Source organism: Hyperolius riggenbachi, chromosome 2 (genome assembly GCF_040937935.1).
Source record: "Hyperolius riggenbachi isolate aHypRig1 chromosome 2, aHypRig1.pri, whole genome shotgun sequence".
Classification (NCBI taxonomy): Eukaryota; Metazoa; Chordata; class Amphibia; order Anura; family Hyperoliidae; genus Hyperolius; species Hyperolius riggenbachi.
In genome coordinates, this window is record NC_090647.1 from 371860120 (window position 1) to 371882947 (window position 22828).

Here is a 22828-nt window from a genome sequence, read left to right on the forward strand (position 1 = left end):
TTTATACCAGCGTCTTGTTTTACGGGCAAGTAAATAGGGCGCTAACCTCTGGTCATTGAAGTCCACCAATCCCATGTTAGTCTTATAGTCGTGGACGACAAGGGGTTTTTCAGTGACCTGGGTTCGCCGTTTAATTTGGACTGTCGTGTCTGCGTGAATGGTGGACAGAAAGTAAACGTCCCTCTTGTCCTTCCATTTCACCGCGAGCAGGTCGTCAGCACTGAAGGCAGCCCTCTGCCCCTGTTGAAGTCTGGTGGTAATGAGCCATTGAGGGAAGCCCCGGTGACTAGGCCGCACGGTGCCACAGCATCGTATTCCTTCTAACTTTAAGTGCTGATAGAGGGCCACACTTGAGTAGTAATTGTCCACATAAAGATGGTACCCCTTCTTAAACAAGGGCGACGCCAAGTCCCACACAACCTTTCCACTGCTCCCCAGGTAGTCAGGGCATCCGACCGGCTCCAATTTGGAGTCTTTTCCCTCATAGACCCTAAAATAAGATGTATAGCCTGTGGCCCTTTCACAGAGCTTATACAGTTTCACCCCATACCGGGCGCGCTTGCTTGGGATGTACTGTTTGATGCCAAGGCGCCCGGTATAACGAATGAGGGACTCATCTACGGAGATTTGCTGTTCAGGGGTATAAGCATCTGCAAATCTGGATGACAGGTGGTCTATGAGGGGCCGAGTTTTGTGGAGTCGGTCATAAGCAGGGTGGTCACTTTGATGACAGGTTTCGTCATCATTGAAGTGCAGGAAGCGCAGGATGTTCTCAAATCGTGTCCTGGACATGGCAGCAGAGTACAAGGGAACGTGCTGTATTGGGTCCGTAGACAAATAAGACCGCAACACATTCTGTTTGGTTAGTCCCATGTGTAGGAGAAGGCCCAAAAAAGTTTTAAGTTCGGAAACTTGGACTGGTTTCCACCGAAATGGCTGGGCAAGGGGGACATTCGGATTGGCGGTTAGAAATTGTGTGGCTTTACGGTTGGTCTCTGCCACTACTAGGTCTATGAGATCCTGGGTGATGAACAGATAAAAAAAGTCTAGGGGCGATCCTAGATTATCTGTCTCCACCTGGACTCCAGACTGGGTGGTGAAAGGGGGCAGTACGGGTGCGGCAGTATCAGGGGATTGCCAATTGGGATTTGCCAGCACCTCTGGTATACTAGGGGTAGTACGGGCCCGTTTACTTGGTGGCTGCGACTGGGGTGTTACTGCACGTGCCACCGCACAAGTTTCAACTTCCATGCTGGTGCTCGCCACTTCACCAGGGTATAAGGAGGCACTGGTGCTAGGTCCAGGAGATGCTGTGCTGCTGGTGCCTGCCTCACCATGAAAAATCAGACCAGCACTAGCACCACTCTGCTGCCCTTGAGGCTGATCTTGCGCCACCTGCGGTCCAACGACATGGGGTGTGGTACGCCTGGCTGTAGCCGGGACCTCAACCTCGTCATCACTATCGGTCAGTGAGCCACTGCTCAATTCAGGTACAAACTCTGACCCAGATGATTCGTCGAATGGTTCGTCCCAATCGTCCTCATCCGACTGGGTCATGTACCTGAGCACCTCATCATTGGAATACATGGTGGACTGCTAAATTTAGGGGGTATTCCTCTGCGACTACCCAGAAAAAAAGAGCAGCAAAAGCTTGGTATACAGAGGCGCCAGAGTAGAGTAAAACGTGTTAAAAACCGTTTAAAAGCAGAGGGGGATGTTAGGGTGGACTTACCTCCCTCTTACAAAAAAGAAAACTCACTCGAGTCTCGATAAAACAGAATTGACAATTTATTAAACTCCACAAATGCAACGCGTTTCGCGGGCGTGACCCCGCTTCCTCAGGCAAAAATGGGAGCACAACTCAGTGGGTCAAGCAGTAGGTTTGAGCGCCTCCAAACCTACTGCTTGACCCACTGAGTTGTGCTCCCATTTTTGCCTGAGGAAGCGGGGTCCCGCCCGCGAAAAGCGTTGCATTTGTGGAGTTGAATAAATTATTTGTCAATTCTGTTTTATCGAGACTCGAGTGAGTTTTCTTTTTTGTAAGAGGGAGGTAAGTCCACCCTAACATCCCCCTCTGCTTTTAAACGGTTTTTAACACGTTTTACTCTACTCTGGCGCCTCTGTATACCAAGCTTTTGCTGCTCTTCTAGTCCACCCTGGGTGGAGGGGTGCATCCCCATCTACTATCTACAGAGAGCGACTTCTTAACCTGAGTGGGGTCAGGTCCTAATGCTCCCCACCTGCATTTAAAGTGGTTGCCTATGGGTAACCCGTGTTTGTGAGTATATACACATAAAATTGTATTGAACTCTTCATTTTACCTGACAATACTGCACCATATTGGGCTCTCGATTCTCTTCTTGTTTTTAAGCAGAAAAAAAAAAAAGAAGAGCACCTACCGAGCGAAATGGAGAATTTGGGAAGTAGAAAGCTGTGGTGACAGTTTTGATTAAAAAAAAAAAAAATCAAAACTGATGTTTACAGTGCACAGCTAGTGTACAGTGGTTTTTGCAGTGATCAGAAAAAAAAATTCTGTCACTGCGGTGGGGTGGGCTGAACGCAAGTGTAGTCGAATGATCAGGCCTGATCAGGCCTGAGGCCGGGCAAACACTGCGTTTTTTTAGTGGATCCTAGTGACCCTAATATAGATCTGACTGCGATCAGTAACGATCACTTACAGATAGTATTTAGTACCAATTCTGATTAGCGACAGTGATGACGCTAATTAGTGACTGTGGTGCAGTGGGCTGAGCACTGACTGACACTAACAAAGGGGCCTAGCTAACTGGCCTAACTGCTAACACTAGTGATACAAAAAAAAGTGACAGTTTTCACTGATCACAGTTTTTAGATCACCAGGATAGTGACCGGGGGGGGGTTTGGGGGTGGTGGCGAGTGGGGAATCAGAGGCAATCAGAAACAATCACGAGAAATCAAAGCCAATCACAGGCCGATCAAAGCCAATCACAGGCTAATCCAAGCCAATCACAGGGCAATCACAGCCAATCAGGGGTCAATCAAAGCCGATCAGGGGTCAATCAAATACAATTACAGCACAATCAAATACAGCACAATCAGATACAGCACAATCAAATACAGCACAATCAAATACAGCACAATCAAATACAGCACAATCAAATACAATGACAGCACAATCAAATACAATGACAGCACAATCAAATCCTTTGCAGTGGGAAGGTGATGGGGGGGGGGGGGGGGTCTGAGAGTGAGGAGGGTTGATTAGGTGCCCGCACAGGGCAGATTGGGTCCTGATCTGATGGGTGGCAGACACAGGGGGGTGACAGATGGGAGATCAGTTAGTGATTACAGGCGAGAATGGATGTAAACAATGCACTGGGGAGGTTATCAGGAGGGGGGTTTGAGGGCAATCTGAGGGTCTGGGTGGGTGATCAAGTGCCCCCAAGGGACAGTTTAGGGTCTGCTCTGATGGGTGGTGGCGACAAGGGGTGACAGACAGGTGACCAGTGAGTCAGATACTGTATAGAAATGTATACAGTATACAGGGGGGTGGTCTGGGGGGATCTGAGGGTAGGGGGGGGGTGATCAGGGGACCCTAGGGGGCAGTTAGGGACCTAATACACAAACTAGCGTCGGCAGATAGTGGCAGGGGGTGATTGATGGGTTGATAGGGGGGTGCTTGGGTGCACACTGGGGTGTTTATGGGTGGTCAGGGGGGTCCTGAGGGCTGGGGTGGGCGATCGGGGGGTCTGTGGGTGGAAAAACGGGTGTTGTGGTGCTTACTGATAGGGCTGCCTCCTCCTCTGATGGTTGCACGGCGAAGAGACCGGATGAGGAGGAGGCAGCCTGTATAATACACTTTGTTTCATAAACAAAGTGTATTTTACGCTTTTAATTGGCCGGATCGCCGTTTTTTAAAACCCGTCAGCACTGCTAATTGGCTGGCGGGTTACGTCGCTTGGTGGGCGGGACCAGTTGCCAGCGGTAGATTGCGTCATTAGTAACGCGATCTCCCGCTAGTCCACTTTGCCGTCGCCAATGTGCTGTTGGCGGTCAGCAAGTGGTTAAAGTGTTGAACCAACTTTTTGAAAAAAAAGATGGGCAGAGAGAGAGGCCTAGTGCACACCAGAGCGTTTCAGCTGCGGTTTGCGATCCGCTTGCGGGTGCGGATCCGCTTGGGTAATGTATTTCAATGGGCTGGTGCACACCAGAGCGGGAGGCGTTTTGCAGAAACGCATACTCCCGGGCTGCTGCAGATTTTGGATTGCGGATACGTTTCTGCCTCAATGTTAAGTATAGGAAAACGCAAACCGCTCTGAAAAACGGCACTTCAGAGCGGTTTGCCAGGCGGTTTTTGTTACAGTAGCTGTTCAGTACCAGCTTTACTGTAACAATATATGAAATCTACTATACCAAAAACGCTTCCCAAAACCGCAAAATGCTAGCTGAAGCGCTACAGAAAAAGCGTTTCAAAATCTGCTAGCATTTTGCGGATCTGCTAGCGGTTTTTGGTGTGCACCAGGCCAGAGAGAGAGAGAGAGAGAGAGAGAGAGAGAGAGAGAGAGAGAGAGAGAGAGAGAGAGAGAGAGAGGGGAGAGAGAGAGAAAGGAAACACTTTAGCTGCGTGCATATCCCGATCGCCGCCGATTCGCCGCTACCCGCCGCGCCGCCCCCCCCCCCCCTCCAGACCCCTTGTGCAGCCTGGCCAATCAGTGCCAGGCAGCGCTTAGGGGTGGATCGGGATTCCCTCTGACGTCCCGACATCGGTGATGTCATCCTGCCCCGTCCCCATGGCGACGGGGGAAGCCCTGCAGGAAATCCCGTTCTGAATGGGATTTCCTGCTTGCAAAGATCGCCGGCGGCGATCAAACATGGTAGGGGGATGCCGCTTGTCAGCGGCTATCATGTAGAGAGCCCTGGGCTCGCTACATGATTTAAAAAATAAAAAAAAAGTGCTGCGCCGCCCCCTTGCCGTCAGAATTGGTACGGCAAGGGGGTTAAAAAGGCCCATACTGTCCTGCAGTCTTGTGGTAAGCAGTTCCAACTTCTAAACATATCAAACTCTTATGAACCTCAGTTAAAGTAAGGAAGTTATGGATCCTTCCAATGCTTGGATAACCGACATCTAGCTGCTGTTAAAACCACCTGGGTGTTATGGACGAGCTCAGCTCGTCCAGTAACGCCGCGGTGGATTGCTCGGGCCCTGGTGGGCCGATTTGGATAATTTTATTTTTAAAACTTACCTGATCGCCGCCGGTCGCCGCCGATGCACCGCTACCCGCCGTGAAAGTGGGCCCCCCGCAGACCCTTGCGCAGCCTGGCCAATCGCCGCCAGGCTGCGCTATGGGGTGGATCGGGACTCCCTGTGTCGATGACGTCACTCCGTTCGTCGCCATGGCGACGGGGGAAGCCCTAAAGGAAATCCCGTTCAGAACGGGATTTCCGGATGGGTCTTCACGCCGGCGGCGATCGGAAGGGTGGGAGGGAGGGAGCAGGGAGGCGAGCTACATGATAAAAAAAAAAAGGGTGAAAAAAACCCGGCCGCGGGAATCAAAACTCCAGGCAGGTTAAAGAATGACTGATTAAGTGTGTGCGCTTTGATTTTAGGGAGAAGGTAAGCCAGGGGACATATCCAAGGATCCTGAATTTTAGAAATGGGGAAACCAAAAGATATGATGAGTCATGCCCGTATGGCCACAGTTCCCCACAATTCTAAGGATGTTGTGTTTAAGGCTTTATCTCAATATGCTATATCTGTGTTGAAAGGTAGCATTTTGTGTCAGAATAGAAATAAACTATGTATAAATTAAGAGACAAGCCCCTTCTGGAAAAAGCCAGCATCATATATACATTCACACACTGTTTTTGTTGGAAATAAAGTGGGTGATAGGGACCCAAGAAGTGTCAGATTTGGAGTTAATGTGAATAGTGAGAACCATTTATCTGAATTCTTTCCTTTAAAGCGACCTGAGCACTATAGCTATAAAAATATTTAACATCCTCCTTCATAAGTGATTGTGTGTGTGTGTGTGTGTGTGTGTGTGTGTGTGTGTGTGTGTGTGTGTGTGTGTGTGTGTGTGTGTGTGTGTGTGTGTGTGTGTGTGTGTGTGTGTGTGTGTGGCGCCTATGGGGGTTGCTCAAAGCCCGTCACCATCTTGCATCTGTCACGGCCGCTTTAAAGATGAGAGTGTGTGTTCCCAGTGTAATCTGGGAGATGTGGTGTTCCCAGTGCTGCTGCCTGCCTGGAGAGGAGCATGCCCGGCCCCCTAGTGCAGGTCTTTTGTGTCTATACATCTCCCGGCATGCACTAGGGTGCCGGGTACACTCCTCTCCCGGCATGCAGCAGGGCCTGGAACACCACATCTTTTAGCAAACACCAGGGATCAGGAACACGCTCTGCTCACTGAAACTCTGAAGTTATGTTCGTGCGGCTGTGACAGCTGCAAGATGGGGGAGGTTTATTTTAAATGTTTTATAGATATGGTGAACAACTGTAACATGAGGGATATGGAGGCTGCCATATTTAATTCCTTTTGAACAATACCAGTGGCCTGGCCACCCTGCTGATCTATTTAGTTGCAGTAGTGTCTGAATCACACCAGAAACAAGCATGCAGATAATCTTGTCAGATCTGACAATGTCATAAACGCCTGATATGCTGCTTTCTTGTTTCAGGAGGATCTATGGCTAAAAGTATTATGCTGGGAATACACAGGTCGACCCGGCGGCTTGATTAGCCGCCGAATCGACTCCCGCCGCGTCCCAGCCGCCGTCCGGATCGATTCCCACGGGTGCTTCCTTATCTTCCGCTCGACTCCCTGCTATTGTCCGCCTGCGTGGATCGAGCGGGGAATCGATACGGCGGGTCATCGGACCTGTCGGAAATTATCAGCTCCCAGCATCAGCGATTCGATACACGGTACAGAAACCTAACGTGTATCCCCAGCATTACAGGCAGAGTATCAGTAGGATAGTCAGGCAACTGGTATTGTTTAAAAGGAAATAAATATGGCAGCCTCCATATCACTTTCATTACAGTTGCTCTTTAAGATCTCAAACGTGTATAATTCGATTAGTAAAGGGGTCTAAAATGTCCTCAATGAAAAAATGTTTGGGGCCCAAATATAGTCATGGCCAAAAGTTTTGAGAATGGCAGAAATACTTTTTTTCACAAAGTTTGCTGCTTCAGTGTTTTTAGATCTTTTAGCGAGTTGTCTCTGTGTTGTATTGAAGTATAATTACAAGCATGTCCAAAATTTCAAAGGCTTTTGACAATTATCAACTTTCTTTTTGTGGTTTTGTAGATTCAGGTGTTTTGAGTTAAAGGCCCGCAGACAGTGTGTGCCTGATAGTTGTATATAATTACATCAACTTTATGCAGAGTCAATATTTGCAGCATTGCCTTCTTTTTCAAGACCTCTGCAATTTGGCCCTGGCATGCTGCTGATCAACTTCTGGGTCAAATCAATGCTTGGAGTTTGTCAGAATTTGTGGAGTTTTGTTTGTCCACTCACCTAGAGGACTGGCCACAATATCTCAACTGGATTAAGGTTGGTTTACTGGCCATGGACCCATAATTTCTAGGTTTTGTTTCCTTAGCCACCTTGTCCTTATGCTACAGTGCTCACTCATGCTGAAAAAGGCATACAAGTTATACATGTTCCCCAAATTTCCACACTGTCCACATCCCTACATACTTGGTCATGAGACAGGCAAGATAAAATTGCAGGATTTCAAATATTTAATTCTTCTAGAGCTGGTCTAGACAATTGGGTTTTATTGTGCAGCTTATATAGGGAGGAAAAATACTACTGAAAAGAAGCAATTTTAGTAAATTCATTTTGAAATGCACCCACCTTAGAAATGTACCAAAGAAAAACGCACACCAAAAATATATATATATATATTTTTTTTTTATCTACAGGAGCCTGAAACTATTCAGTAATGAGTCCTTGGCCTAGACATCCTAACACTGCTATTGCCTATTGAGCGTATCCTCGTGGCTGCATCTCAAGTGCTTTCAGTCACCCAGGAGAAAAGCACAATATAAATGTTACGCATGTGACAAAATGCTCTCATTTAACCACTTAAGCCAATCTGGACGGATACATTTGTCCAAAAAGCGCCACTCAAAGGCAATCTGGACTAATATATCCGTCCAGCAGTGTTGCTGCCCTTGTGCACGCATATCTGCGTGCAGGCGGCTCGTTGCCTGCTGCTATTACAGGGGATTGATTGCGGAAGAGGAACCAGTGTTCCCTGGAGGCAAACAATTCCCTGCAAATGAGTCAAATTCCTCCAATCAGAAGGTATTTGATTCATGAATCAAAATGTTTAAAAAAAAATAAAAAAAAAATAGATCTCGCACTCCCTGATATCTTCCAGAGTGCTTAGCGCCACCTAGTGGCCAAAAAGTAAAATTAAGGTAGTAATGGAAAAAAACAAATACTACACACTAAATAAAAACTTATTGACTTCCCACCCTGCCTATTAACTAAAAAAATAAAAACACAAAAATTGAAAAAAAAAAAAAATTACAGTTTTAAAAAAATACATAAATCGTTACCTTATGGACTAAACTTTTTAATATGTATTTTGTGAAGGTATATGGGCTTGTAATTCATGATGGGATGGGATTTATTTATTTCTAAATAAAATATTTGCGCCATACATCGTACTAGGGAAATCTTTTGAACGCTGCCATAACCGGGACAAATGGGCAAATAAAATGTGTGGATTTTATCCACAGCAGAACGTTTTATTTTAAAACTATAATGGGCGAAAAACGGAGAAATTTTTTTTTCCATTTTTTTTCTTATTATTCCTGTTAAAATGCATTTGGAATAAAATAATTCTTAGCAAAATGTACCACCAAAAGAAGGCCTAATTGGTGGCAAAAAAACAAGCTATAGATCATACAAGTGTGATAAGTATTGATAAAATTATTGGTGAATGAATAGAAGGAGTGCTGACGGGAAAATTGCCTTCGTCCTGAAGGTGAAAACACCTGTGGGCTGAAGTGGTTAAACACTGTTTTTAAAGTGCTTGTTCAGCTATGGTGGTAAATGCAGGAAGCATGCCTTTATGAATAAGCCAAGGTTAGCAAGCATTCCCACATGTATTCCCCCACCTCTAAGATTGGCAATATTTGTTGCCATCTCGGAGGTAAGGAACACAGGGGAGAGGGATACCCTGTTCAAAACGCCCGCCAGGGGCGTTTCTACAGGGTTTCCAGAGCTCTCTGCATAGCCACGCCCCCTGCCACTCCCGCCTCCCTGCGCGCTGGTGAGAATGAATCTCTCTTTCCAGGGTCGTGACCCAGAGTTCACAAAAGTGAAAGTGGGCCATTGCGGCCCACAGGAGCAGCGGTTTTTGAGGCTACTTGATCCGCTCAGCCACTCTGATCAAGTAGCCTACTTTTTTTTTTTTTTTAATTTTATGAGCCCACCTCGGGCTCTCTTTAAGTTCTCCATTAACTGTTTGATGGTACTTGCAAGTATATTCTGGCTCATGTGTTAATGGCATGCATTTGTTGGTGGGAAGCCTTTATATATTTAAAAAAAAAAAAAAAAAATAGCAAGTACTTATATTAATGTTCACAATTTTACACTATACAGAAAAATATGCGATGGATGATAAGGGTCAACATACCGCTTACCGTACTTTTTGAGTGAAGAGTCTAATAAGGTTTGGATCATGAACCTTTGTGCAATATGATACACAGTTACATGTTACAGCCTGATGCCATATTTTCTTAAAGGGAACCAGAGAGGATGCAATATACATACCTGGGGCTTCCTCCAGCCCCATACGCACGGATCGCTCCCACGTCGCACTCCTCCGCTGCCTGCATCAGCCGCCACCGGGTCCCGTCATTGCCGCGAGTCGGCAAGTCGGCCGGCGGACGCGGCCAATTCTCCGCATCACAGGGTGCTCTCCCCATACAGATACGCATGTGGCTGTTAACTGCGCAGCCGCATGCGTACATGTATGAAATGAGCCCCTGTGATGCGGACAATTGGCCGCGTCCGCCGGAAGTGACGGGTCCGGTACCGGCGGATCCAGGAAGCTGAGGATGGCGGCGTGGGAGCGATTCAGGCTTATGGGGCTGGAAGAAGCCCCCGGTATGTATAAAATCTGTTTCTTTTTTCACCCCCCGTTCCTCTCTGGTTCCCTTTAATTTATACTTAGTAATGACATAATGACAATCTGAAAATGAACCCTTATTTAGTTCTTAGTTGAAGAACATTTAGTAGCAATGATAGCCTCAAGTCTTTTTGGGTATGATGCAGCAAACTTTACATACCTGGATTGGGATGTTCTGCTATTCTTCTTTTTGCAAATCCTATCAGGTTTAGCCAGGTTAAATAGGGATAGTCGTGGATAGTCATTTTAAGGTCTTCACAGCAATGTTACATAGGGTTCAAATTATAAAACTGGCAGGGCCACTCTAGGGCATTCAAACAGTTGTGTTGAAGCCACTCCAGTGTTATCACTGCAATTTTGGAAAATGAACGTTCAGCACAATCTAAGGTCCTGATAATATCTCTGTACAGCCATTCGGCTATCCCTCAACAGGGACCAGTCTCCTAGGCCCCTGCTGCTGAAAAACAACCCCACAACATGCTGCTGCTATCACCATGCTTCACTACTGGAATGTATTGGGTAGGTGATGAGTAGTGCTTGGTTACCTTCATACATATTGAGGTCAAACAGTTCAATGTTTGTTTCATCATACCAGAGAATATTGTTCCTCCAAGCAAACTTTATTGTGCTTTACACTGATGAGAGGCTTCCATCTTGCCCCTCTGTCATAAAACCCAGACTGGTGGAGGGATGCAGTTACAGTTGTCCTCTCCTGGGAACTTAGTCCCATCTCTACAGCATCTCTTGAGCTCAGTCTCAGTGACCATCATGTTTTTTGCCACCTTTTTCACAAACGCCCTTTTTTCTCGCATGCTCTATTTGTCTGGGCGATTAGCTCTTGGAATAGTCCTGGTTGTGCTTAACTTCTTTCATCTAAAAATGATGGAGGCTACTGTGCTCTTGGGAACCTACATGTGCATTTAGCCTTCCCCAGACCTGTACTTTGCAACAGTCCGGTCTCTGAACTCTGCTGGCAGTTCCAATTACCTTACGGCATGGTTTTTGCTCTGAAATGCATGGTCAGTCAGTTTTGACGCCTTTTACACAGAAGTGTGTGCCTATGCAAATCATGTCAAGATGTAGAAATGCCTCAGCAGCGATTAAGCAAAATGACAGGCACCTGAGCTAAATTTCAAGTGTTATTGTAAATGGTCTGAATACTTATGTAAATGTATTGGTTTGTTCTTTAGAACATCTTTTTTTAAATGTCTAAAAATCATTTTTCATTTTGTTATTATAGAGGACTAGGTAAACTAGGTATGTGCATTGAATACTTTGATGCAGCACTCTTTCTTTACTATAGTACTGTGGCAGCATACCAGCATCATTTGGAAAAAAAAAGTGTACGATAGGATAAAAAGGTCCTTATCCAATTTGCGGACTTGCAAAATCTGTTGCAAAATATGCAATTTCCTGGGTCAATTATCTGAGCAAAGCCACTTTTGACAAATCTGTTAATTTAAACTGCACTGACTATGTACAAAGCGGTTTGATCACAAGCTTATCCTAACTTTCCTCTGTCACACTTCTGTCCCCCCCCCCCCCAAAAAAAAAAAAGATGGTAGTAAGATAAATAACAGAGGAGAAGAAAAAGATATTCCCGTGTTTCAATGTGGCAAGAGTACATCCTTGCATTAAGGGTTGTTACAGTATATGACACTTTCTACTGCTCTCAAAAAATAAAATAAATAAATAAAAATCAGAAGGACGATACAAAAGAAAAGAAAATTAAAAAAAGGTCCCAGTCTTACCTTCCAGCAGTAACAAGTGTTGTAATGATAACCCGGTATTGTGTCAGCTTCTCTTTTTTCGGATACTCGTATTCTCCTGTTGTGGTGTTCCAGTTACAACAAGGCTATGAAAAGCGACAAACTTTAAATTAATACAGGAAGCATGACAAAGTAAAGTTGCCCAAACACTTCTCCATCTGCCACCAGATTGACCATCAGATAGATCTCTCTTCTGATCCGATCTGATTAGAGAGGAATCTTTTGCCTGCCCACATACTGCAGATAGATTTCCAATAGATTACAGCAATGCAGCTACCCATCATGTAATGTGCCCCCACGGTGAGTGTTGCAAGCTCACCTGTCACGCTGTGGCAGCTCCTTGCCTCCTCTAATGTCCAGCTTCTTTTTTTAATTGCAATGTAAGTGCTTGTATTATGTGACACTGCTGCATAAAATGACGTCAGTGTATGGGCACATGCCATAATTAAGAAGTGCTGGACACTAGGAGACGAGTTGCGCCAGCTTGACAGGTGACAGGCAATTCAACACTCACCACGGCCCAGGGGGTACACACACACACACACACACTTGGGGCCCTTAAGGGGGGGTTGGGGAGAAGTTCGGATGATACTGGTCTGGGGTCAGTCTTTGTGAAATCGGACGTCATTGCTACTGCACACCCAGTTGAGCCCTTGTAACTGAGATTTTCCAGCATGCCGATCGGTCTTTTTGATCGAAGGGATCTATCGGGTGGCCATGTTGCAGCACAGATATCTATCATTATGTTTGAATTGACTGGATATCAATGCAGAAAATTAAGTAATGCATGGGCACCCCTACAGATATCCAGGTAAGTGCTAATATTTTGAACAGCAGGGTGTGGACGCTCACACTATAGGTAATGGTATACAAGCCATTACAAAAAAAAATGCCAGAGGGGTTAATAAGTTTATTTTTTCCCCTGGAAGCCTTATCAGTCACTGAGCTATGCCACGCTGTTTTCTTCAGGCTATCTGCTGGGATATGGTCCTTTGTGTTACAAGTACTGGAGATGAAGATTAAGCAGGGAGCTTCAGAGTGAAAACTACATTAAAGGTAGCCATTCACTGGTCGATTGCCACCAGATCGACCTACAGATAGATCCCTCTCTGATCGAATCGAGAGGGATCTATTGGCTGCCCACACACTGCCTACAGATTTTGAAATTGATTCACAATCTGTCAAGCTTCCGCCTGCCTCAGATCACTCCTGCTCCCCCCATCAGCAGCAATACATTACCTGTTCCGCCGGCGTGAGTCCTCTGGTCCGTGCTGTCCCTTTCTCCGGCTGGTCTTCTTCTGCATCTTCACTTTGAACTTCCCCTTCTCACAGGACGGGACTGGAAGTAAACAGTAGAGTGCCCTATACTGTTTGAACTTCCGCTGGTCACAGGACGGGACAGGAAGTGAAGATGCAGAAGAAGACCAGCCGGAGAAAGGGACAGCATGGACCAAAGGCCTCACTCCAGCGGACAGGTGATTTATTGCTGCATCGGTCGTTGCCGAATCGAACGCTGCTAACGATGCGCTCCCGACTTGCCGGCTATCAAGCAAAATTTTCTGCCTGGACAGATCAATGTAATTGATGTCGGATGGAAATGGGTCTATCAGTCCACATTTGCATTAACGATTTCACATTAGATTTGATCACAGTGATCGAATCTGCTGTCTATCGGCGCAAATTGTGAGCAACAAACTGCTATTTTCCTGACTGCACATTTGTCATACTTAGCGCTCCTGGAATCCAGCGGCGACTGTTGACGGTGGATTTTAAACCCTGCCCTGCTAGTCTGCCCTGTTTGCAATGCCAGTCTGCTCTGTCAGTACAACCCTGTCCGTCCAGTCTGTCCTACCATAGTACTTTTGTACTAATTCTCCTTCCCTATCGGTAAGGTAACCCTTTCTGTTGTTCTCGCCTCTGGTGAGGTAGTCCTAGGGGTCGTTACCTGTGAGCACCAGATAGTAAAGTAGTCTGCGGCCCATCAATTGCGGGGTGAGCTAGTGAAGACCTGTGCTCACTAAGACTCCATGCCCTAGGAGTGCTGAGATCAACAGAACCCTGACAGTATGAAAACGGCCAAACATTAACACTGCCATCTTCGACATGCGTTCCACGATCCAGAGTCAGCAGCAGCAGGTCCTACTGCTGGAGGTATGTATTCAACTTTTGTCCGTTTCCCCAGAACTTGCTTCTCCGCTAATTCTTGTGCCTGAACCTAGGGTGCATCTTCCAGATTGGTTCTCGGGTGATCACTACAAATTCAGAACATTTTAGAGCGCTTGTCACATACTTTTCTATGTTATCTAGAACTTTCTCAAGTGAGTGAGAGTGGATAGGATTACTTCTCCTTTACGAGCAGAGCCTTAAGCTTGGGCCCTTCCACTGCAAGGTCAGAACCATTTAGCAGTTCAGTGAGCAACCGCCCTGTTCACAGCCATGTCAGAGCTTTAGGATGAGCCTGGGCATACAGCATCTGCAGAAGCAGCTCTGCGATCCCTCCGGCAAAGGTTAAGACCGGTGGAGAACTATATTTCTTTCGCTGGAATGATGACACCCTGTGGAATTACCCTGCTCTTAAAGATCAGTTTAGAAAAGTCTTTCAGAAAGTCTTAAAGAGAATCTGTAGAAAAAAAAAAAACATACCAATCGAATCACTGTGATCTCCTGGATCCCTCTTTGCCATTTCTGGCGCTCCCCGCCGTGATCCTGGCTTTTAATCGCCAGTTTTAAATTGTAATGTAAAAAAAATATGTAAATGTAGTTTTACTATTTGGCCACAAGATTACCACATTGAGTTTTTTTTCTTCTTCTTGTGCTTCTCGCTAACCGGAAGTACAAGGATGACGTGGAAAATTTTACATGCAGAAAGACTGAAGCCTCTTGTAAGAGCGCTTCGTTTTTTCTGCTGGGGACACGGATCGGTGATCGGGAACCATGTTCCCATTCACAGATCCCAGGGCTACCGGGGGACAGCACGGGGGTGGCGCGCCTAAAGGTGCGTACACACGTCAGATAAAAGTCTTTGGAAAATGAAAGATCACAGACCAATTTTACCCCCTTTCATGTAGTATGAGAGCCATACCTTCACAGTCTATTCTATGGAGCTGAACTCCCCATCAGATAAAAAGCTTTGCAAGATGCTACACACAAAGATGCTGTACACATGCAACAGATCAGTGTCTGTAAAAGATCAATCCTTGCAAAAGATCCATTCCTGCAAAGTGCATTCATAGTCTATGATATCTGCAGATCCTCATACACACCTTGTTTAATGGACATTCATCTGCAGATCAGACAATTATCTGCCGATCTGAAGATCCAACCTGGTGGATCTGGTCTACAGATCATTGTCCGTTAACCACTTTGTCCTCCTTGACGTATAAAAACGTCGAGGACAGGCGCGCTCCCGCGGCCGATCGCGCGCGTGCACGCGCACTCCCGGCCGCGGATTCGGTAGCCACGGAATCAATGTATCGGGCTATGGAGCCCGATCACTGATTCCTCTCCCCCGCTGAAAAAGCGACAGCTTCTCTCGGAAGCTTCGCTCTTTCTGAAGCTGTGTCCCTCTAAGCGTACAATGTACGCTTAGAGTGACGTCATGTAAACAAACTCGAGATTGCCATCTTGTGGCCAAAAAGTAAAACTACAAGTAAATGTAAAAAAAACATTACAATACATAAATATTTCCCCAAATAAAACACTTTTATATCCCACCCTCCCAAAAATGCCCACATAAAATGTTTAATAAAAAAACCAAAAAACATTACTATAAAAAAAAAAAACACAAATATTTATCTAAGGGTCTAAACTTTTTAAATATCTATGTAAAGATGAAATATTTCTCTCTATTTTTTTTTATAAGCTTGTAAATAGTGATGTATGCAAAACGGAAAAAATGCTCTTTTATTTCCAAATAAAATATTGTCGCAATACATTGTGATAGGGACATAATTTAAATGGTGAGATAACCATGACAAATGGGCAATTACAATACGTGGGTTTTAATTATGGAGGCATGTATTATTTTAAAACTACAATGGCCGAAAACTGACAAATGAATTTTCTCATTTTTTTTCCTTATTCTTCCTGTTAAAATGCATTTACAGTAAAGTGGCTCTTAGCAAAATGTACCCCCCAAAGAAAGCCTAATTGGTGGCGGAAAAAACAAGATATAGATCAGTTCATTGTGATAAGTAGTGATAAAGTTATAGGCTAATGAATGGGAGGTGAACATTGCTCGGATGCATAAGCTGAAAACGACTGAGATGTTAAGTGGTTAAACAAGGTGTGTATGAGATCTGCAGATATCATAGACTATGAATGTGGTTTGCAGGAACGGATCTTTTGCAGATACTGATCTGTTGCATGTGCAGTGTTCTCCCCAGGGCTAATTAAGGGGGCGGGCCGCCCGGCTGATTTGAAGCCCCGCCCGCCTGTTGTCATGTGCTTGCCTGGAGCTTCTAGTAAACTTCACATAGGAGCGCTCCATTGCCTGCTTTCAGTCAGCGCCAGCCTCGCACAATAGCAAAGGCTGACACTACACTGCAGGAGCGCTCCTCTGCCTGTCAGCTCATGTGTTCTGGTGAGACAGGGAGGGATTGGCTGGGCGGGTTGTAAGGGGCGGGACTCCTGTTCCGATTCTCCCTTCTGCTCTCAGAGTATTAGGATGTATTTTATTACGGTGCCTCGGCTCTCACTCTCGTGAATGAAAACAGAGAGAGCAGTAAAGCAAAAAAAAAAAAACCGTTACAGCAGCAGCTTCCAGAAGTGAGATAAGAGCCACGTGGGTCTCCGGGACAGCCTCAGAGCGGCTCATGTAGTCTCTCCTTCTCCTCCAGACTGCAGGTAAACAACATGCCTGTGTAGTTGAAAACGGCAGCTGCACGTTTAATCCGGCTGGAGGGAGACACGGAGATCAGGAGAAGTGATGCCCCTTCACACCTCTGCATGTTTATTTATTTGCTGTGGGGGCAGAGGAGACACAGCCATGCAGAGCATCTGTCTGTAAAAAGGCAGCCCCCTGTACACTTGTCTCCTGCTGTGTGTGTTTCCCCCTGGCCCCAGCTTTGTATCGTGTCTGTAGTGCTGCCCCTCCCCCTGCACACTGGGGACACTTAGTGGAGCTGAACTCTTGCACAGGAGAGAAGGAAACAGAGAAATGCACCCTGTATTTACACAGTTTAGCCTGTCTAATCTGATCTCTTTCAGTGTCACATGACTGCAGAGAAGCTCATTTGAAAAGCACTGAATGTTAACATGTCTGCTTACAAGAAAGCAGGAAGTAGACCCACTGCAGATTTATTGCAGCATTTGAATCAGCTGTAACAAAGAAATGTTTTTCTTTAAAGGACAACTGAAGTGAAACGGATATGGAAGCTGCCATAATTATTTACTTATAAGCAATGCCAGTTGCCTGGCTGTCCTGCTGATCCCCTGCCTCTAATAATTTTACCCTAGCCTCTGAACAAGCATGCAGCATATCCGATGTTTCTGATCATATTGACAGATCTGACAAGATTAGCTGCATGCTAGTTTCTGGTGTGATTCAGACACTACTGCAGCCAAATATATCAACAGGGCTGCCAGGCAATTGGTATTGTTTAAGAAGAAATAAATATGGCAGTCTCCATATTCTTCTCACTACAGTTGTCCTTTAAGGGCCTGTTTCCACTACACGCAGATTCTGCATGCAGAAAACTGACTCCAATGAATGCCTATGGGAAATCTGCATCAGAAAAATCGCGTTCAGTGGAAACAGGCCCATAGACATTCATTGGAGTCAGTTTTCTGCATGCAGAATCTGCGTGTAGTGGAAACAGGCCCTAAAGGTTATGCTGTTGTGCATCTTTTAGAGCAAAGAGCAAGTTCTCTGTTCAGGTCTGCTTAAAAAGGGACCTGAGCACCTTAATCTGAAACAATCTGCTAGGTACACACAATGCAATTTTCTGACAGATCTATTGTCAGATCGATTATTCCCAACGTGTCCTATCTGATTTCTGCACGATTTCCTATAGAAGTGAACTGAAAATCAGATCAGGCATGTTGAAAATTGTCGATCTGACAATAAATCTGTCCGGAAATTGCATTGTGTGTACTTAGCAGGTACATCGGCTTGCCTCCTCATCCTCTTTTTATTCTGTAAGCAGAGTTGCATTCCCCCCTCGCACCCCACCCGGCTACTTTTTCATGCCACCCGGCTGGAAAAAAATTCTGGGGAGAACACTGATGTGTACAGCATCTTTGTGTGCAGCATCTTGCAAATATTTTTATCTGATGGGGAGTTCAGCTCCATAGAATAGACTGCGTAGGTATGGCTCTCATACTACATGAAAGGGGGTAAAATTGGTCTGTCATCTTTCATTTTTCAAAGACTTTTATCTGACGTGTGTACCCACCTTAAGCACGGCACTGCAGCAGAGCAGCCGCCCGGACGTGAGCTTCACGTCCGGGCGGCAGAAATGGTTAAGGATGAGTTGGCTAGAGTAGGGATACCAGAACGTTTAACCACTTCACCTCCAAGGGGTTTTCCCCCTAAAAAAACTGAGCAATTTTCACCTGTCAGCGCTCCTTCCATTCATTCGCCTAGAACTCTATTACTACTTATCACAATGAAACAATCTAGATAACCACTAATCAGTCCTTCTTTGGGGGGTACTTTTTGCTAAGAATTATTTTATGCTAATTGCATTTTAAAGAGAATCTGTAACAAAATATTCAGCCTCATTTCTCCTATACCTGTTCTAATGTGGTCTGGCTTACTGCAGCCTTTTCTAGTTGCACTGTCTCTAATATAGCTTATCTTCTTTTCTTTGTCAATCTTTGTCGACCCAAGGAGAAAGGAGCTGCCTCTGCTGTAAAAGGGACAAATTATGCACGCCCCCTGCCGGCTCACTCCTGTGTGCTTTGTTTATTTCTCACTCACAGACAGGTCCCTGCTCTCAGTCTCAGCTGTGTCTGTGAGGCTGTGGGAGGAGGGAGCTGCCTGTCACATGCTGACAATTTGTTACCCAGACACAAGTGCAGAGCCCAGACTGCATTCACTGTGTAATAATAACTTGTCATGCAAACATAAGGCAGTATACATCCGGTTTCTTTTCAGTATACTTCCTGTTTCGGCGGCCATATGTTTACAAAACAGTTTATAAAATGTATTTAATTGCCAATATTGCGGCGGAGAGTGGCGAAAATGTCACAGAAGGGGCTAGGAGATGTCCCCGAACAAGCTATGTATATTTATATAACATTTCTTCAATACAGATTCTCTTTAACAGGAAAAGAAAAAGAAAATGGAAAAAAAAATTCTCAATTTTTGGCCATTATAGTTTTAATACAATAAATGCTACCGTAATTAAAACGTACACATTTTAGATTTTAGATGTTAAAAAAGGTCTAAAGTGTGTAGATGTAATTTTACTATTTGGCCACAAGATGTCCTCACGCATAACTTCCCTATGCATAGAATTACTGCGCAAAGATGAAGTAATGCGTGGATGTGCAAGTATTGGTTTTTGTGAATGGGGACTTCGATCAATAAATGTGGGAACTGTGATCCCATTTGTTGATTTTGTAATCGTTACCGTTAAAATTGCAACGATAACGACTGCGGGAGCGTGTGCGGGGGGGCACAAGCTAGAAGACACGTAGTAGCGCTACGTCTCTACACTGAGATATGGGATTTTGCAGGGACGTAGTTACTCGTCCCGGGGAGGGGAAATGGTTAAAAGATCTCGTACAATTGGTGATGCAGATTGATCAATGTGTTTGGGAGAAAGTTTGGGAGAGCGTTCGGGAGAGACTGGGAAGATGTCCCCATGATGGTTTAACTGGTCTGCCTGCTTCCACCCAACCCCCTCCGTTGGGGGGACTAGAGAGAGTGAACCGGAACCTATGCAGTAGGGTGCTGTCAGAACCCGCCTGTCCGAGAAGAAGCGTCTGAGACGTCCTGATGCTAATCTGTGCTTCTATTGTGGTGAGCCAGGTCATTTCATAAGAGGTTGCCCTGCCTGGTTCAAAGAACTCCAAAACAAAAGTTTTACCCCGAATGTCTGACGAAAAGCATTCTACTTACAAGGATACTATAGTAACGGTCGTGTGACCGTGACGTCACAAATGACACTACTTTACTACCCTGGAATGAAGGGGCAGTAGAGAGTCGAGGCTCCCTGAGAGTGGATTACTGTATACAGCAGAGTACAGGGTTCCGGCTGTGGGCACTCACACAATATATGTAACATTGATGATACAAGAGGATAGTCAGATTTCACGCCAGGTCATACACAGATAATCAATAACAGGATTGCGGGGATAAGGCAAACGGATAGTCTAGAGATCAGGCCAGGTCATACACAGATAATCAATAACATACAATGCTTTTTACAACAACAGTAACTAGAGGCCTAGTTCACGCTATAACAGGCGTGGAGACGCGTAACGGAAGTGTTTATATACACCACCCACGTCACTTCCGGTACGCCTGCCGCCTGGTCGCATAGGGAGGACGTGTACTCTGATGCGTCTGTCCCGTGCGACCCTTGGAACGCACGCGCAGAGCTGCCAGAGGAGACGCCGTGGGACGCAAGCCAGAAGCGCCCAGATCGTCGCAGTCATGAGGACCAGGTTGTATTATTCTTCAACCTGAACCTTTCCCAATGATCGAGCCTGAAATGGTGAAGGATTGTGGTCAATACATCTCATCCTGTGCCTTCTCTAATCAGAAAGCCCAACAGAGGGCAAAGAATGAATGTGAAGTGGTGGGGGTGTCTGACACCCTAAAGACAACAGGAAATAGAGAACGGGAGCCCAGTAGTGCAGGATGCAAGGACAAATGGAAAATTCAATAGGTATAAAAAACTACTCACAAAAGTGGGTTGCAGAGGGGCAACCGACCGCAGAAAGCAAGTTAAGATGATCGCTCGCCTTGGAAAAAAAACTGAGGACAGTGCCACTTATGGTAAAACCACAAATAGGGCTTGAGTCACAAAGCCGTGCTAACTGTTAGCACGCTGGTGAAAAGCCCATTATGCCTAAACTCAGTCTAGGCGTAATAAACTTGCGCGCAAAGTTTTGTGCGTAAAGTTTTCCGCGTGCAAAGTTTACGTGCGGAACGCCATTAAACCCTATGTGACGTTTCGCGCGCACCGGACTTTGCCCGCGCAAAACTTTTTCCCTCAAAGTGGTGCTAACCTACTTAGTGCAATGCTTATCATGCCCAAGAGTCTTTAGGCGTGCTAACTAGGTTAGCACCGCTTTGTGAATCGATCCCACAGTCTGTCTCAACCCCTCCGACGTGGTATGTTGGGGGGGTGATATAACACAATTTATGGGAAAAGAGGCGCACGTGTGTATAATATGGATTAAAAACACAATATAATTAGAAAATAAGGTAGCTTACCTCAATGACAAAATCTTAAGTCAACAAAGAATAATTTATTAAGCACAGGCAACGCGTTTCACGGTCACAGCCCACTTCCTCAGGCCAATACAAGTGCCGATTAGTAAAAGCTAATCAGCATAGGCAGCCTCTCTCCCTATGCTGATCAGCTTTTACTAATCAGCACTTGCATTGGCCTGAGGAAACGGGCTGTGACCCGCAAACGAGTTGCCTGTGCTTAATAAATTATTCTTTGTTGACTTAAGATTTTGTCATTGAGGTAAGCTACCTCATTTTCTAATTATATTGTGTTTTTAATCCATTTTATACACACCTGGGTGCCTCTTTTCCCATAAAAAGGGCAAAGAAGTTGCAGATTTAGTTCACTGAAGAAAATTTGTGAGTATCTCTAAAGAACACTCATGCGCTGCGTAATATGTTGGCGCTTTATAAATACAATAAATAAATAAAATAAATACTAAGGCTTTCCACAGAGCATTTCCAGAGAAACGGTTTCTGGAGGACACCCTAAGGTTGCCCTTAAGTTGGGGGGGAGCAATATCACTTCCAGGATCGGTGGCCACGAGACGTCCAGGATCGGTGGCCACGTCTAGCTAGGGACATGCGTGTCCCCTTAGCGCTATAATGCTGGCATGGCATGGGGGGGCGTGGCCACAGAGCTGGCACGAAGGTCAGGGTATTTAAATTCTGACCTATCGCTGCTCAGTGCTGTTGCAGCGACACAGCCGTGGCGTGTGCTCACACCATTTAAAGCCCTGTCACACAACTCTGCCCTGTTTGTTCCGCCAGTCCGCCCTGTCAGTACAGCCCTGTCTGTTCAGTCTTTCCCCGTCCAGTCAGTCCTAGTACTTTGGTACTTAATCTCCCCCCATCGGCAAAGGTAACCCTTTCTGTTCTTCTCGACTCCGGGGTAGTCCTAGGGGTCGTGACCTGGTGAGCACCAGGCAGCAAAGTAGTGTGCCACCCATTAGGGGTGACACCCTACCATTCTTTGCAGGGTGTGTTGTTGAAGACCAGTGCTCAGACCAGAGTGAGTGCAGCAGGTTCATGTGAGAGCTGAAGTTAGAATAGTGTAGCTTAGTTGGGAGGGCAGGGTGGTTAGTGTAGTGCAGGTTAATTGGTGGGGAAAGCAGGGGTTAATGTAGTGTTGCTGAACAGTGTAGCTTAAATAAAGTAGCTTAGAGACAGTTAGGGGGGTGTTACGGTCCATAAAACACCCCTGCACCATAAACGCACCGGGTTTAGTATTTTTTTCCCCCCATCTTTTTTTACTTCTAAACCTAGGTGCGTCTTATAGTGCGGAGTGTCTTATATTCTTAAAATACGTCATATGCCAACCTCAAATCTGATTAGGGATCATTGTTTACTTCCTGTGACTCCAATTACAGCTAACCATCACTGTAGCCCACCAAAAGTCATGTAAAATGCCTAGATGACCACAAAACATGAGCAGAAATCCAATTTTATAGTCTCTGCAGTTTGTTAGTACTGCAATAAATAGATGTTACAACCATACAGTTAATGGCAACCCCAAAAAAATAGA

At 45.6% G+C, this 22828-nt stretch overlaps 1 protein-coding gene across 4 annotated transcripts in view; it reads right to left on the reverse strand.

Annotated features, from left to right (window-relative positions):
• The window catches only part of MOV10 (Mov10 RNA helicase), a 342254-nt gene that overhangs the window by 68067 nt on the left and 251359 nt on the right, over window positions 1-22828 (reverse strand). For all 4 annotated transcript variants that reach the window (XM_068269732.1, XM_068269729.1, XM_068269730.1 and 1 more), the window contains one exon: window positions 11877-11980. In XM_068269732.1, the coding sequence (XP_068125833.1) occupies window positions 11877-11980 (104 nt within the window). The remainder of the gene's footprint in view (window positions 1-11876; window positions 11981-22828) is intronic.